This window comes from Stomoxys calcitrans, chromosome 5 (assembly GCF_963082655.1).
Source record: "Stomoxys calcitrans chromosome 5, idStoCalc2.1, whole genome shotgun sequence".
NCBI classification, from domain to species: Eukaryota; Metazoa; Arthropoda; class Insecta; order Diptera; family Muscidae; genus Stomoxys; species Stomoxys calcitrans.
In genome coordinates, this window is record NC_081556.1 from 5,197,000 (window position 1) to 5,214,229 (window position 17,230).

Below are 17,230 nucleotides of genomic sequence, written 5' to 3' on the forward strand. Positions count from 1 at the left end.
ATTTCCAACAACTGTGCTAAGTATGGTTCAAATCGGTTCATAATCTGATATAGCTGCCATATAAAACGAACTTGGGTCTTGACTTTTTGAGCCACTAGAGGGCGCAATGCTCATCCGATTTGGCTGAAATTTTGCTTGAAGTGTTTTGTTATGACCTTCAACAGCTGTGCAAAATATGGTTTGAATCGGTTAATAACCTGTTATAGCTGCCATATGTACCAATCTTGGATCTTGACATCTTGAGCCAATAGAGAGCGCAATTTTCATCTGATTTGGCTGAAATTTTGCATGAAGTTGGTTGTTATGGCTTTCAACAACTGTTTTAAATCGGTTTATAACATGATATAGCTGGCATATAAATTTTGCCCATGAAGATTCCAACAGGGGCAAACTTCTCACATATCGATGAGCGCAGTTCGATTCAAGTTTAAGCTCAATGATAAGGTACTTCCCTTTTATAGCTACACCTCTTTGGAGAGAAGTTTTACATGGAATAGTACCTCACAAATGTTGCCAGCATTTCAAATGCAAAAAAAATGAGGCCACCGTAGCTCAGAGGCTAGCATGTCCGCCTATGACGCTGAACGCCTGGGTTCGAAACCTGGCGAGACCATCAGAAAAGACTTTCAGAGGTGGTTTTCCCCTCCTAACATTTGTGAGGTACAATGCCATGTAAAACGTCTTTCCAAAGAGGTGTCGCACTGTTTCAGCGCCATAGGCTAAATCCCTGCATTACGGTGGCCTTCATATGGAAGCATGTAAACTCTTTAAATCAAAGCAGTCCGAAGGGGCCACTGGCAAGGTGGAAACCGCCATCACTGTAGCCTGCTCAATACATTTTACGACACCACATTTTGCCTAAACATTTTAAAGAGATTTTAATTTGCTTTTTTATTTCAAATAAAAATAAAATCAAAAACCATTGGTCCCAGCTGAACGCCATTCCATAAGGAAAATTAAACAAAAAAAAAAAAATAAAGAAAACAATAAAACAAAAGTTTTGACAAAAAAAATTTGCCAAAAAAAAATTTTTCAAAAGAAAATTTCTTAAAATTTTTTTTTTTCAAAAATCTTGAGAAATGAATTAAAGAAAATACAAGCAAATTAAATTAAAATATATTTTACGTGTAAATAAATATTTTAAATGCTTAATATTTTTTAAACTTTTATCAAAAACAGACAAATGAATCAGGGTGCAGGCTTTAATGGGTTGAACACTTTGCTTATCGAAGACACATACATCTGAAACTTATATTCTGCTGTTTGGTTATTTGAACAGACATTTTTGCTGTAAAATACTGTTGTCAACAGCATGGAAATAAGGAAGAACCCCTACACCTTGCTTGATTTTCTATGTATATGATTTTTTAACTGTCTAGAGATAAAATTCTTCCCCATTTTCCATACTTGTAAGCTGAAAATATTTCTCCTAGTCTTCTGTATGTTAAGACCTTTCACAGACAAGCTTATTAGCAAACTAAATTGGCAAATATCTTGGGACCCCAATCATCTTCATCGAAAAAAAGTGTTGCGAAATCTTCATTTCAAAAAATGAAGGTAATCTAATGCCTTAATTGATTAGATTTGATTAATATGATCAGCTTACTTTTAACATAAAGTATTTATGAAATCATATTGAATCAATTATCCACATACGTGTATTGTTATTTTGTTGACCTTGATGCGATATGATTGATTTCCTTCGATCAAAACTCAAAGGAACTTCTTTCTATACAAAAATAACATTTAACCACCATAACACCACCAGTCAAGGAGACGATATTTAACATAAATATTTGCAGCTTGGGAGTAATTATTACTCTTGTTGTTAGAATAAATTGATTCTCGGAATTTATTAGGTATATGTAGGTTTTCACAATTTGTTTTGAAATTTCTGAAAAAAAAAAACAAGAGGTGGATACAAAAGGGCCAGGATACCAACTTGATTGATTATGCATTTGTTTTCTCAAATGATTGAAGGTTAACAGAAATTCCTGTTTTTTCCTCAATAGCTTTCCGTCTTGTTGTTAGGGCTTGAAATGTTCTGAATCTTTGTCTTGAACATCATTTCATCGTCGTTTAACCCAGTCTCACTCATGCTCATTATGGATGAACAGCACACAACACACACACACACTCCATGAAAACAGCCAATGTGCATATGTGTGTGTTATTATTTCTAAAGTTGTTATACCAGAGCTGCCTTGACAGCCAGGCTGACTGAGTTGAGAGACTGGGGCTGAGATTTCTATTACTGCTGCTGTTGCTGCTGGTACAATTGAATTTATTTATTGCTACCTTTGGATTTTACTGCCAGACTTGCTATTGTGTGTTTGGTTTTTTGTTGTTGTTGTTGTTGTATTGTTGTTGTTGCTGTGGCTATTCTTTACTTTTCTTCAACTAAACAGGTCTAAATACAAATGCTAAGCTTTGTGCGTGTGAGTTCTGAGTCTGAGAGGGCTATGTAGCAGAACAAAATGAACACAACCTGACTGACTTGACGTGATTTGAAAGACAACAAGCTGAAATAAAAAACTTGTTTAAATTTTATATATCTCTCTTGGGCTTTTGTGGCCGAATCGCTGCCTTACGCTGGTTTTGTCACAATGACGTATGAAAACATTCTGGAATTTTTGAATATGGGTAAGGATTATGGTTTATGACTATAGGTCTAAGGGTTAATTTATGTGAAATGTAACATCAATAAAAGTTCCAATTCTCAAAGGCACTCTAAGTTTCAAACGAGAAAAGGCACCGGTGGTCTCAAACATAGCGCAAATACTTGCAATTAGTGTAGCTCAATTGTGATTGTGAATGGACCAAATTATTCCATATGTTGCCATAGTTGCCATATCAATTTTTCATTCATATTGACTTTTTAAACAGGCTAGAGGTAGCACTTTTTAAACGATTTGACTGAAATTTTGCATATGGTGTTCTGCAAAGACATCCAACATCTGTTTCAAAATTATGGCCTCAACCGTCCAATACCCTGATCTAACCTTTATACCGATATCTCGAATTGACTTCTTGAGCCTCTAGAGTTGTTAATAAGTGCGCTAGGAAAGTTTTTTTTTTTTTAAATAAAACAAAAAAGATTGTGGATATCAATGAAATTCTTTAGTTCTGTAAAAGTACGTTCGATGCTGATTCCAATTTTCAGCCACCAATTCGGAGGTCACGCTGAAAGCCTGGGTTCGAATCCTGACGAGAACATCAGAAAAAGATTATTAGCGGTGGTTGCCCCCTTCTAATGCTGGCGACATTTGTGAGGTACTATAACATTTGGTATGCCAGCCATGTCTCATGCTATCACTTGCCGCACCGATTTTGCAGAAGTGAGCTTGCAGTCCTATGTGTCTTCTATGATACCAAAAGCTATACTGACCTTTGCAAGTCTTACTGAAGAAAAATGTCAAAAGAGCTGCAAAAAATCTGGCTTCGTTTTCTGTGCCTACAGGTCTGCTTTTGTAGAGTCCCTGAAAAAAACCCTATATTAACGGATTCGGAAATTTTATATGTGGTATTCTATTATGACTTTTAACATCTAAGCCAAGTATGGCCCGCATAGGCCTATATCCTAATGTAGCTCCCATGTAAACCATCTCCCAATTTAGCTTCTAGAGTACTACATTTTTAAAGGATTTGGTTGAAATTTTCCATATGTTGTTTTGTTCTGATATTCAACATCAAAGTATGGTACGCATGGGTTCATATCCCAATGTACGCGTAATCGTATTTGGCTGAAATTTTACTTGTGATGTTCCGTTGTGACATCCAACATGTGCCAAGTATGGCCCATATACCTGATCTAGCTCCCTCTAGACCGAACTCCAGAATTGGTTTCCAGAGAATTTGGAAAAACTCAAATATTGGCTGAAATTTTGCATTTGCTATGCTGTTTTAGATTCCAAAATATATGCCTAGCATGGTCTGAATAGAGGTGCGAGCAGAGTGCGCGCTAAAAGCCGAGCCGAGATTGTCAGTGCGATAAAACTGGTCTCATACAAGTAAATGCCAATGTGTTTGTGTATAACATAGTGAACGCCGAATAGAGCAGAGAGCAAAGGCGATTGAGTGCTAGAAAACAGTTCCAAAAGCTAGGCCTAGCAGAGTGCGCGCTAAAAGCCGAGCCGAGATTGTCAGTGTGATAAAACTGGTCACATACAAGTAAATGCCAATATGCTTGTGTATAACATAGTGAACGATGCCTAGAATGGTCTGAATAGGGGTGCGAACAGAGTAAGCGCAAAAAGCCGAGTTGAGATTGTCAGTGCGATGAAGATTCTCATTGCGATAAAGATGGTCACATATAAGTCAATGCAAATAAGCTTGTGTATAACATAGTGAACGCAGAGCAGAGCCGCGAGCAAAGATGAAACCGGTATAGCTCCCATAGTAACCGATATCCCGACTAGGCTTCTTGAGCATCTGATAGCCCTAAATAGTATCCGTTTTTTCTAACATTTTGCACATTGAATACTATGATGGCTTCCAATATCTGTGGGAAATATGGTGCGAATCGGTCTATAACCAGATATGACTCTCAAACCCATCTTCCGATTTGAGTTTTTGAGAATCTAGAGAGTTCAGCATTTGCTGAAGTTTTGCATGATTTGTTCACTTGCAGTTCGCAACCTGATGTAGCTTTTATAGAAACCCATTTCCATTTTGTATTCTTGATACTCTGGAGTATATAATTCTAAAATTTTTTCATATTGAGTTCCACCATCTTTGCTAAATATGGTCTCCAACAGTCTATAACCTGACAGAAAAATTCTTTTTGAAGCCTGAAATATTTAATTTTAAGTTCTGTAATGCTTTCCCATCGTGCCGGTAAACCGATCTTCCTTTCGGACTTCTTTAACAAATGCTGGATTCAATTATTTTCTCAATATAACCTAATTTTTCATAAGGACTTCTCATATGATATCCAAATATGACCTCTTGTACCTGTAATATATTGCCATTAGACTAATTTCTATAATCTCAGCATACCAGACTGTTTCTTCCTTTGTATACCATTTATTATACCATTTTTATTTCCAAATTTTAATTATGATTTTTTTTTATTATCTTCTTTTTTTAATATCATATAAATCTCTATACAAAGCCTTTGTGAAAAGGTTTACCTTTTTACAAAAAAAAAAAAAACAAACTTAAGTATTCTTGACACAAACATATGCTATCACAATTACATCTCCCTACAATATTGACAAAATCTTTGATTTTTTGTTTCATTAGAAGTTTGGTAGACAGATACTGCTCTGCTGCTGCTGACATGATTGCCTCTTGAATGACAATAACATGGCTTTGCCAATCATCTCCCATCATCTCATCTCTGTCATTGCTTAGCCCTCTCCCCCCTTTGTCATTGTCTGACAATAAAACAAAAAAATGTGCTTGTCTGCTCTGCTCTGCTTCAATAAGTCTCACTACACATTGCTATTTGGGTAATCACATTTACATACTGTCTTACATATCGGAGTATTTCATCATTTCATAGCCAATCTAGCTAACAACATTGTTGTTGATTATTAGTCAAGTCAATTTAAGCCATAATTTGATTTGACAATATTACGTTGTTGTTGGTGATATGTTGATGATGGTGGTTGTGGTATTGGTGTTTTGGATATTTGCAAAAAAAAGATGCTTAGAATGTTTTCGATTTTTTTGCCTTTCTTTCTCTCGTTCTCTCTCTCTCTCTCTTATCATTTCTTGTCTTAGGAAATTTCTCTTTCATTAGGTGCGTGACTTAGTTTCTGTCAGTGTATGTTGGGGTGATTAGTTGAAGGCATAACTGACTGAGTGACTGACTGACTGTTGGTATGCCTAGCTTGTTTGGTGTTTTTTTTTTTTCATTTTCATATGAATTTCTTTCTCAAGAGCTTCAGGTGTATCAAAGTTATTGTGTGTCTGTGTTTGTGTGATCGTTTTTTTTAACAACTTGTTGTGTGTTTTTATTTTGTACTTGAATTTCTGTTGATATTTGAGCTTTGATTTCTTGTTTTCCCCCCTTCCTTTTTTATTGCTTCTACTTCAAGTTATACACAAAAGAATTCGAGACCAAGAAATCGCGCTTTAAACAATTTGTGCGACCCCTGGCGGCGACAACACTAGTATGTATGGGTTATTTCACGTGTGTGTGTGTTGGTTATGGCCAAAATAAAAACACCGTCTTTCAGTCTTCCAATCAGCCGATCGCCACTCAACCTGTTTGACTTTTAGGACCGGTTTCTCATATTCTCCCCATATTCTTCTCATATTCTTTTTTTTTTATTACCACCATTGGCGTATTACTAACTTATTTTTGTTGTTGTTGTTGCTGTTCGTCCCCAACCATTTCTATACACTGAAACGAGCGAAAAAACCCCAACATTCTGATATTCTGTTTTGTCGCAGTTTTTTTATTTCGATTTTTTTTTGTCGTTTAGAAAAAGTTTAGCTTAATCATCATTTTGAAGACACAAAACAAAAAAACAAAATCGATTGAGCCAAGACAAAGTGGAATTTTTTTTGAGATTTTATTTTTAAAACGTTGGCTTGATTTACGAAAAGCAGCAAAAAACAATTCGTTTGAAATATGGCTTATTTCCTTATAAACTAAAAACAAAATAAAATAAAAAAAAAATGAAATAAAAGAAAGAACAGAAGATGTGATGAAGAAAACACTGGTTTACATATTTATTTTAAATATAAAAAATTAATAAATATAAAAACAATTCAAAAAAACTGATAAAAAAAAATTAAAAATAAAGTTAAAAAATAATAATCGATTGCGACAATATGGGTATCAAATGGCATTAAAATGTCACCCTAAGTAACAGGGGGATTCCCCACCCCCAAAAACACCACCCAATCGGACACTTTTACGGCTTTGGTCTATATGGGTATCAAATAAAAGATATTTAAAAGTAGAGTACAAATCTGACATAAAAATGTATTCCTTGGCATTTGAAGCGGGCCGACCCCAGTACAATATTTAAATATATCAAATGATTAAAATATATTCAATAATTAAAAAAAAATCAAAAATTAAAAACTAAATATATTTGGATAAAAATTACTTTCTGTAGGTGCTCAAGATCTTAAATCGGGAGAACAGTTTCTATGGGATCTCCATTTTCTGTTATGCGCCGTTTGGGATCGTACTTAAAATAGATATTGGAGGCCATAAAAGAACTTATCGTGCAAAATGTCACACCAATCTGACCAGAATTATGACCTCTAGAGGCCCAAGTAGTACATTTAGGAGTTCGGCTTATGTGGGAGCTATGTCAGTTTATGGACCGATTTGTTTCATGATAAAGGCGGTCATAAAAGAAGACGTCGTGCAAAATTTTAGCTCAATCAGATAAGAATTGCGCCCTCTAGAGGCTCAAGAAACCAAGTCGCGACTTCGATATGTATGGGAGCTATATCAGGCTATGGACCGATTCGAATCATACTTGACATAGAGGTTTAAGAATTGCGCGGTTTATATGGCAGCTACATAAGGTTATGGACTGATTCTTATCATAGCTGGCACAGATGGTGGCGGTCCTAAAAAAGTCGTGCAAAATTTCAGCTTAATAGGTTAAGAATTGCGCCCTCTATTAGTTCAAGAAGTCAAATCGCGACATCGGTTTATACGGCAGCTACACAAGGTTGTGGACTGATTCGAATCATAGGTGGTACGGATGGTGGCGGTTATAAGAGAAGTTGTCGTGGAAAACTTCAGCTCAATCGGATAAGAAAAGCGCCCTCTAGAGGCAAAAAAATATAGTCCGGTGAACGGTTTATATGGGAGCTGTATCTAAACATGAACCGATTCAGCCCATTTGCAGTCCCAATCGACCTACGCCAATGAGAAGTATTTGTGCAAAATTTCGAGCGGCTAACTCTATTCGTTCGAGAGCTTGCACAATTTAACAGACAAAAACAAAATATAAAATAAATCATAACAAAAATAAACTATCGATAATCGGTGATGGATTTTTATAGAAGCAATATGAATGCACAGACCGAAAAAACCAAATTAAATAAAGTCGGTTGGAATTCATAAGACAAATCATTGAGCAAAATTTTAATCCAATGGGATGAAAATTGCGCCATCTATGGGCGCGATTCGACACTGAATAGGATATATACAGTGTCGAATCGCTTATTTTTGTCCAAATTTTGCAAAAAATTTAACTTTGACGATAACATCGTTAGGAAAAGTATCAATCGATATTAAAAAAAAAATATCGATAATATCGATAGTGCCATCGATATTTTGCCAGCTCTATTGAGGACTGACAGCTAAGTTCTTGTGTTGCAGTCAAACTGTATGAGAGCATGAGCGATATCATACACTTTGACTGCAACACAAGAACTTAGCTGTCAGTCCTCAATAGAGCTGGCAAAATATCCATGGCACTATCGATATTATCGATATTTTTTTCTGAATATCGATTGATATTTTTACTAACGATTGATATCGCTCATATTGACTGAAGGCTATATTGTAGTCTTAATGAGCAATGAGTATATTAGCCCTGTTTTTTTTAGTACCATATAGTGTAGTGCAGCAAAAGTAGTATGGAAATGACATCGTGATCGAGTGAGCTTTCGATCATCCCGTATTTATACCACTTGCATATCAAATTTTATGTCCAAGTTTTCAAAAACAATGCTCTATTTAAACATTCGCGTGTTTTAATTTTAAAAATTCCCGTTCAATTAAGGGATACATAATTCACAATAGAGATATTTCGAGCGATTTTTGTTCATTCACGTATGCGGTAATTCTACCCCTGGCAAGTGTAAAACATCTGTCTTCAGGATTGCCAATATATATTTTTCACAATTAGTGTGGCCACCTGCAGAAGTACATCTATTGTGAATGGAAAAATTATCTTTAAACCAATAATTTAGAAAATTATGTGGACAAATCCTAATAAAAATTATTTGGCTTCTATGCCCGCACGTGTTTTGCTAATTTTATATTCCACCGGTCGCAAGATGGCGCTTTACAAAATATTCACAATAGTAAAAACATTCTACTTTCATTGGTGTATAAATTATGATGCAGTTTTCTTAAATCATTGAGCTTTCAACGTATGTATGTGTATCTGTTTGCCTAGAGTTGTATATCTCTTTGGATTTTTTTTATATTATTTAAATTTCCCTACTTCTCCAGCTTTAATAAACAACAACGTCCTGCTGCGTTATCGCTTCAGAACGCGTTGCCAGAAATTTTACACAATTTCGCCTTCCAAATGATGAAACGACGTTGGTCTAATAATGGTGGTTTCACCGCCCTAAGAATGCTCGAAGAATCCTCCTCCGAAGTAACATCATCATCCAACGGCCTGGTTTTATCAACAGAACTCAATATGTCACCCTCATCACTGGACTCGCCTGTCTATAACGATGCAGAGTTATGGATGTGCAACGATTCAGCCCCCAATTATAATCAGCACAGTGTTATAACCTCCTTGCAGGGTTGCTCCACATTGCCAGCCCAAACCACTATAATACCCCTACCCGCTTTACCCAATTCCAATTCGAATAGTTCAACGCAGAATTATACGAATGGTCACAATTCAAATATGGTCTCCGCAAATGGTGGTGTGGTGCCGGGCATGACAAATTTGAATGGTCACAATCATGCCAGCCATCACAGTAATCCCAATCACCTTATGAATGGTAATGGTGGTGGTGGGGGAGGTGGTGGCGGCGGTGGCGGGGGAGGAGGCGGTGTTGGTCCAGTGGGAGCTACAGGTTTAACACAACATCAGCTGTCGGCAGCTATCCACCAGTCGCTGCAGAATGGTCATACCATGCAAATGAATCACAATGGCATTCATAGCCTAAGTAATGGCCTGCAGCATCATCATATCAACAATGGCAATAATATGATGCATCATGCACCACGTTCGGAATCGGTGAATTCAATATCGTCAGGTAAGTGTGAGCGAAAGCATCCAAACAGAGGGAGTGGAAAAAATATTTAAAAGTAAATAAAAATAAATTATGGCAATAAGAGATATTCCAATGAAGCAGAGCCAATTGGTAGGTGGTTTATTAAAAAAATTTAATAAATTATTATATAGAAATATAAAGCAATCTCCCGATTTGACTTTTTATAGCTCTACGGGGCACAATTGTTATTCGGTTTGGCTGAAATTTTGCATATTATGTTTGTCCCCACACCTTTTCCTTATGGTCATGATCCCAAATGCAACTTTTACTTTGAGAGAACAATATCTATATTTTATTTGTAACCTCCAACCCATATTTTATAACTCTCGTTGAGAGAATTCACCAAACGATGCCTTAAAAACCCAGCTTCCAAGGTTATGTTGGTATTTTAATAACCTTTACCCAGACTTTGTCTAGTATTTTATTTTAACAGCTAACCTTGAGCTAGTCCTTGGCCTGATGCACAAATGCACTTTACCCAGATTCTGAAACTGTGAGAGAGTGAGAAAAAAAGCTATTAACATACATACTACATATCTACTGACATCGCCAGCAATCAGACATTCTATGTCACATGAATGCAGCAGCTACGCAAGTAACTACTTTTCATCGTCATACAAACGCACATACATATGTACATACTTATTGAGTACTTACGAGTATTTGTATGTAAAATTTAGGACAGGGTCAAACATGATTCGTAGCAGTTATTGTTGGGTTTTAGTTCTCAGTTTGTTGCACTGCTGCAGCAGCAGCCCCCAAGCATTGTTTATTTTTCTTCTCGAATTTTTCGGAATAATTTCTCGTTTAAATAATGTTCACATGTTTATCACTTCATGAAGAGCATTAAGAAAACAAAAATACAACTCAACTGCCCTGTGTAGTTTCAATTCAATTTTTATTATTATTATTATGGCGGTATTTTTTGACACTTTTTCGTGTGTTTTTTTTGTGTTGTTGGTGCTGTTGTTTCACCTTGTCCTCTGCACAATGATGCACTTACGTTACGTTAGGTCAAATATTACACTCGTAACCTAAATTCAAAATTCAATGATATTCTCGCTCTTTTACGCTCTCTGGGCCTCTTCTTCTGCAGAAAATTGTAAGAGAGAGAGAGAGAGAGACCATAACACCCGGCCCCATTAGTGAGAGAAAGCAACACACAACTAGAGTGCTGTGGCGGTTGGTCGTTTGTCTGCCATCAGTTAAATGCCAATGCAGCCATCAATAAAATGCTGTTTTTAGTGTGTGTGTGTGTGTGTTTGTGTGTGCACTGTTATGCTGCTCCTGCTGTTGCTGCCGATATTAATAAAAATGAAATGCATCAGCCGAAAAAATAGCTTTGTCACGAAGTGCATTCGTTGGTGCTTACAAAAAAAAAAACAACAAATCGAAAGAAGAGCCACCAAAAAAAGAAACCATGCACACAAAACTCTGTTGTCCTCTGCGTACAAACGATTCAAGCGGTCAAAGTCATTGCATGGTTTGGTTTTTTTTTTGCAAGCAGCATTGCATGAAGGACACTTTTTCGCACTTGGCACAGACACTTATAGCTAGAGTTGCCATATATTTCCATAAGCAACCCTGAGGTTTTTCTTTAAGGCTGAACAAAATTTGTTTGCAGCTATCGGTAGAAAACACCCAAAAATAGAGCTGAAAAGCAAACAAAAATTTGTCTAAAAATTCATGGAATTGAGATTTTTGGAAACCGTTTTGGCGTATTATTGCATTTGCTGATGTGTACGTTTAAATACAAAAGCCTTAGCTATAGGTCCACTATTTGAAACTTAAGGTATAAATTTATGTCATGGATATTCAAATTAAATTATTTTTTTTTAATAATTTGTTATTTTTTTTTATTCCTAAAATAAAAACAAAAAAATTAAGAAAAGATATACTACGCAGTGCAAATGCATAGATAAATTATATATAGATAAAGAATTTGAATTTCTCACATAGACTGATTGGAGGTCACCGTAGCGCAGAGGTTAGCATGTCCGCTTATGACGCTGAACGCCTAGGTTCGAATCCTGGCGAGACCATCAGAAAAAATTTTCAGCGGTGGCTTTCCCCTCCTAATGCTGGCAACATTTGTGAGGTACTATGCCATGTAAAACTTCTCTCCACGGCTATAAAAAGGAGGCCCCTTATCATTGAGCTTAAAACTTGAAGCGGGCTGCACTCATTGATATGTGAGATGTTTGCCCCTGTTCCTTAGTGGAATGTTCATGGGCAAAATTTGCATTTTGCACATAGACTGAATGGTGGCGCTAGTGTATATTGCTAAATGAAAGTTATCTAAAAACATGTCGGATACCTGAGACGATACTTGAGGTCGAGTGCGAGGCACTGCTGCTAGCGGCACAGTCTTGGACTGACGGACCTCAGTATTGCCATCTGTAAGAATATGTTACATGAATGGATCAAAGCCAGAGATCAGAGTGGACCTGGGGGCCCTGCAGACGGAGATCTGGGCGATCACGGAATGCGTAAGGTGGTATGGTAGTATCGCGAGGACGTCGAGTGTGATCATCTTTACGGATAGTAAAATGGCCATAATGACAATAGCAACCAGGAAAGTAAGGCCACGAACAGTCTTGGAGTGTAAGAAGGAGACTAACGCTTTCTTTGAGAATGGCACAATCCGCATTGTTTAGCTGCCGGGATATAGTGGAGTAAGGGGGAATGAAAGGGCAGACGATTTGGCAGTGAAGGCCAGAGGACTGCAGTCAAAAAAAACTTGGTTAACCCGAAGCCTTTCGGGTCGACGGAGTTCGATTTAAGGGCGTGGACATGTAATACTGTGGAAAAGAGAAACAGTCGGTAGGACGGCGAAAATCCTATGGGGTGATCCGGATCGTGAGAGGACGAGGCTATTAGTGAAGCAAGTTAGCTTTTGGTATCATAACGTGACACATAGGACTACGGGCTCACTTATGCAAAATCGGTGCAGCATGTGGAAAAGATTATAAGACGTTGGAGCATTTCCAATGTCATTTCCGATGTCGGCTTTCGCGGCTAACAGACGAGGGTACTTTGGTCGTTACATAAAACCAGGCATGAACCAACTTTGGAAAGTGGTATGGAAAACAATTTAGGATTTTGTAAGTAGCACGGAATTCCTAACGTAAAATTTTTCTTTTGGGGGTTACTTTTTATTATTTAGAGCGAATAACAAGCCGATTATTGGCTTAGATGTAAATCCATAGTGGCATGGGGCGGTTTAATATCCGCACCCTTTTTTCAACCTAACCTTAGAACATGCCGCATGCAGAATTCTGCTCTCAATGTCATGCTGTTTGCGCCGTTATTTCCTTTCCTGTGAAGGAAACTAAGGCTTATATAGGGCTTCGACAGTCTTAACTTTCTTTTTTTGTTTTTTTATGCTATATATTTGATTTTTTTTTTAATTTTTTCGGCAGAGCTGTTTGCTTTGAATAACTATAAACGAATGAACGACTCTTTGTAAATGGTCGAATATTTTAATTTTAATAAAATAATAATTTTTTTATTTTATTTTATTTTGTTATATTTTATTTTATTTTATTTTAGACTATTTTATTTTTTTTTTATTTTATTTTTTTTTATATTTTTTTAATTTTATTTTTGATTATTTTATTTTAATTTGTTTTATTTTATTTTATTCTGTTTTATTTTATTTTGTTTTACTTAATATTATTTTATTTTATATAATTTCGTTTTATTAATTTTTTTTTATTTTATTTTATTTCAATTTCATTTTATTTTATATATTTTTTTTTTAATTTATATAATTTTTCTAATATTTAAGACATCCAGGTTGAGAAAGCATTTAACGGCAATCCTATTTTCACCACAGGTCTAAATAGCCACAAATAGTTGAAACTTTTAGGCCACAAAGGCAAAAGTGTGCTGCAGCTAAAGACCCGAAATGAAAAGAAATTCAAATGTCAACAGCACACAAGGCAAATCGTGCACTAAATGTGTAAAAAAAACAAAATTGAACCCAAGTCTTGTTGACCAAGGCAAAAATGTTCGCATTGGTTTAGTTGTGCTGCAATATCATCATCACCATGTTCAGCAACATGATGAGTAGCCAGCCAGCCAGCAGGCCACCTTACAACAAATATTTAGCAAAAGCTGCCAAATACACATGGCCAGGGGTGGACGAACTATTTTACTCTATAAGCACACTCGTGAGAGATCTCCTCCGCCCCCCACCAAACTCCTCATGCCGCATTAACAACCCCTTTGGTGGGGAAGTGCAACGCAGTAGATGGCTGTTTGGCTTTGTTGTTGTTGTAGTCATTGCACTCTCATGCATTTGTATAAACTTGCACATGCATGACAACTTAAATAGTTGTGAATGTATGCGGGTAAATTGCATTTTAAACCGAGCACACATGAACTTGCAAAAATATCGGATGCCAGAGACCAAGAAAAGCAAGCACAACTACAACATTTACAATTGAATTTAATGTTGAGGATGGTTTGTAGTTTAGTTGTTGTTTTTTGTTTTTATTTTTCATTTTTCTTCTCCTTGTAGTGTTGTCTTGATGTCGTTACGGTTCACTAAGTTGTGTTTTTTTCATGCTGGCTCTAGTTCTCTCTCGCTCTCTCTCTCTCTCTCTTACTCTTTGCTGTTGCTGCAGTTGCTGGTTGTTGTCATGTTTGTCAAGATGATGTTACTACAATGCAATTACAAAACAATTGCATCGTTGCCGTTGTCCGCACCACCACTAGCAACAGTGCTATCACAAAGAGCAGCCACGTGAGTTGTTGTGTGTGTGTTTGTGTGGAAAACACCAAACCTACCCCAAGAACTTTTTTAGTTGCAGTTGCAGTATTTTTTCTTCTTTGCATTTTATTTTAAATTTTTTTGCATTTTATTATTGTTATTATTATGTCATTATACTTGCATGTGTATGTATGTATGCATGCATGCAGGCATGCAAGACAATCTGCCACTGTTCTGCATCAATGTGGTCTTGGTTGCCATTGCATACGGGTGGAGTGATAAATTATAAACCACCACCACCACACAACCACCACTGGCCTCATCATTCTATGTGTACACTATAATAGTACTCATACATACATACATACTCAAACAAACATTTATAAATGGAATTTAAACTAAATACTAAAGACTGCAAACTAAAAGCTGCAGCTAGCAGCCCAGCCTAGCTTTACAAATTTCTAGAATGAGTTGGGGGGAGGGGCGGCAGGGTGGCCTAACTATGACCGGCTTTTGTTCGCTGTCTTTATTTATTGTTCATGAATTTCATAGGGGTGCATATTTAAATACTTAAAGAACAACAATAAAATAGCTAAAGCTATAATGTAGAATTAATTGGGGGTGGGGGAGTTTCATAGAGAAGAGTAAACAAAATGTATAGAAAACTAAACGATTGAGAGATTATAAATAAGGCTTTGCATATGTTTGAGAGCAATTCAACGTGGTCAAGCGTAGCAAAAAGAAGTATTAAGATTTTTCTTGAAATTTTATTTTTGGTGCCGTAGAAGGCTTCTAGGGGCCGTAGAAGGCAAATCGGGATGTGAAATCTATATTAGATTATAGGCCGATTCATAAAATACTTATCATGAATGTTGGAAAATTTGACCCATATCGGAAAACAACGCCTGCTTCTAGAGGCTGCAGAAGTCAAATCGGAGGATCGGTTTATATCCAAATCGAAACGGTAAAGGCCCAAATCTGAGCCGATAAGGCAATCCCTAACGACTAATTTCAACAAGATACACCTGCAAGAGAGCCATTGGCAAAAGTTGGGCGTTTAGACCGCGTGTCATGGCTAGGTTAGGTTTAAGTGGCAATCTCCCATCAGACTCACTTAGACGTTTTCGTCCATTATGATATCACAGGAACAGAAGAAGGAAGATGCCTTCTAGTTCTTGCCGTTGAACCATCCAGATCGCTTTAAAAAGCACAACAACTTGCGAAAAGACAGGTTCTTAAAGAAATGAGAACCTAAAGTGTAACTCCTTCCGACTGTCAGTACGGGATGTGTGTGTATCCCGTAGTCTCTTCTTCTTCGATGTCCTCACAGCTTCTGCAAAAGTCGTTGCTGGCAACCTACAGTCTGTCAGCATGTTTTCCGATTAGACAGTGACCTGTAATGACGGACACAATTACTGAGACGTTTGTTCTAACCAATGGCAGCAAAGCGGTAGACCTCTTCAAGTCTAGATTAGACTTGAAAACGTGAGTTAGCAAGTGAACTTGCTGTAACTTCGTCAGTTCACAACGAACATTACAATTTCTCAGATACCATTGGATTCGTGACAAAAGTCCCTTTCCGTAGAGGTGCTACATCTAGCAATACAAATCAAAAACCAATTTTTTTTGGGCGTAAAAATTCAAAGTCGTTTTCAAGGCCAACAACACTGTAACTCCTTCATTTTTTCGAATTTGGAAAATTTTCTAGCATTCCGCAGTTCGATATTCGAAGGCGATTCGTAAAGTAAACAGAATTACTTGAAATTTCACATTATATTTTTTTGCATTTTTTATACCTTATGAAAATGTTCAATTTTTAACGCAAAAAATTTTTTTGAGTTAAGCGTACAGTATTGAAGATTATGGAAAAAAATTCGGTTTATTGCAATTCCTATGTTTTTCCTACAAAAAACAAGCTCAAAATCGCATTATCAATATCCGAATAAGGCAAAAAAATCAACGTGAGTTTGAAATTGCTGCAACATGCTTAGTTTTGCGAACTTCTCAATTCTGAGCACACCATTGGATTCGTGAAGAAAATCTCTTTCCGTAATGGTGCAGGACGAAACAATGCTCTTTCCTGTTTCCTTGAAAACTTTAGAGTATTGCTTCAAAATCGCATTATTCATATCCGAAAAATTCAAAAAAAACTAACGTGAGTTAGCATTAGCGGTAACTTCTTTAGACCGAACGGCGTGTCGCAGTGCGACACTTCTTTTGAGGAGAAGTTTTTACATGGCATAGTACCTCACAAATGTCGCCAGTATTAGGAGGGGATAACCACCGCTGAAAATTTTATGATGGTCTCGCCAGGATTTGGCGTTCAGCGTCATAGGCGGACATGCTAACCTCTGCGCTACGGTGGCCTCCTACAGCTTGTAATTCAACCGGTGATACATCCTGAGGGCCTGGCGACTTAAAAGAGTCGAAATTTCTTATCGCCCAAAGGATTCACACAGTTTCCCTAATAACCTCCGACGAATGCATACCAGTGACAACGTTTCCTGGCGCCACATTGTCCGTTGGAGATTTTCCCGGGTAATGTGTATCTAAGAGTAGTTTTAG

At 36.9% G+C, this 17,230-nt stretch overlaps 1 protein-coding gene across 4 annotated transcripts in view; it reads left to right on the forward strand.

Annotated features, from left to right (window-relative positions):
* LOC106096274 (ecdysone receptor) overlaps window positions 1-17,230 on the forward strand; it is a 237,069-nt gene that overhangs the window by 130,887 nt on the left and 88,952 nt on the right. Inside the window, exon 2 of one of the 4 annotated variants that reach the window (XM_059369230.1) lies at window positions 9,164-9,930. The exons of the other annotated variants lie outside the window; for them this stretch is intronic. Within the exon in view, the coding sequence (XP_059225213.1) occupies window positions 9,243-9,930 (688 nt within the window). The 5' untranslated portion in view covers window positions 9,164-9,242. The remainder of the gene's footprint in view (window positions 1-9,163; window positions 9,931-17,230) is intronic. 4 annotated transcript variants of the gene reach the window in all.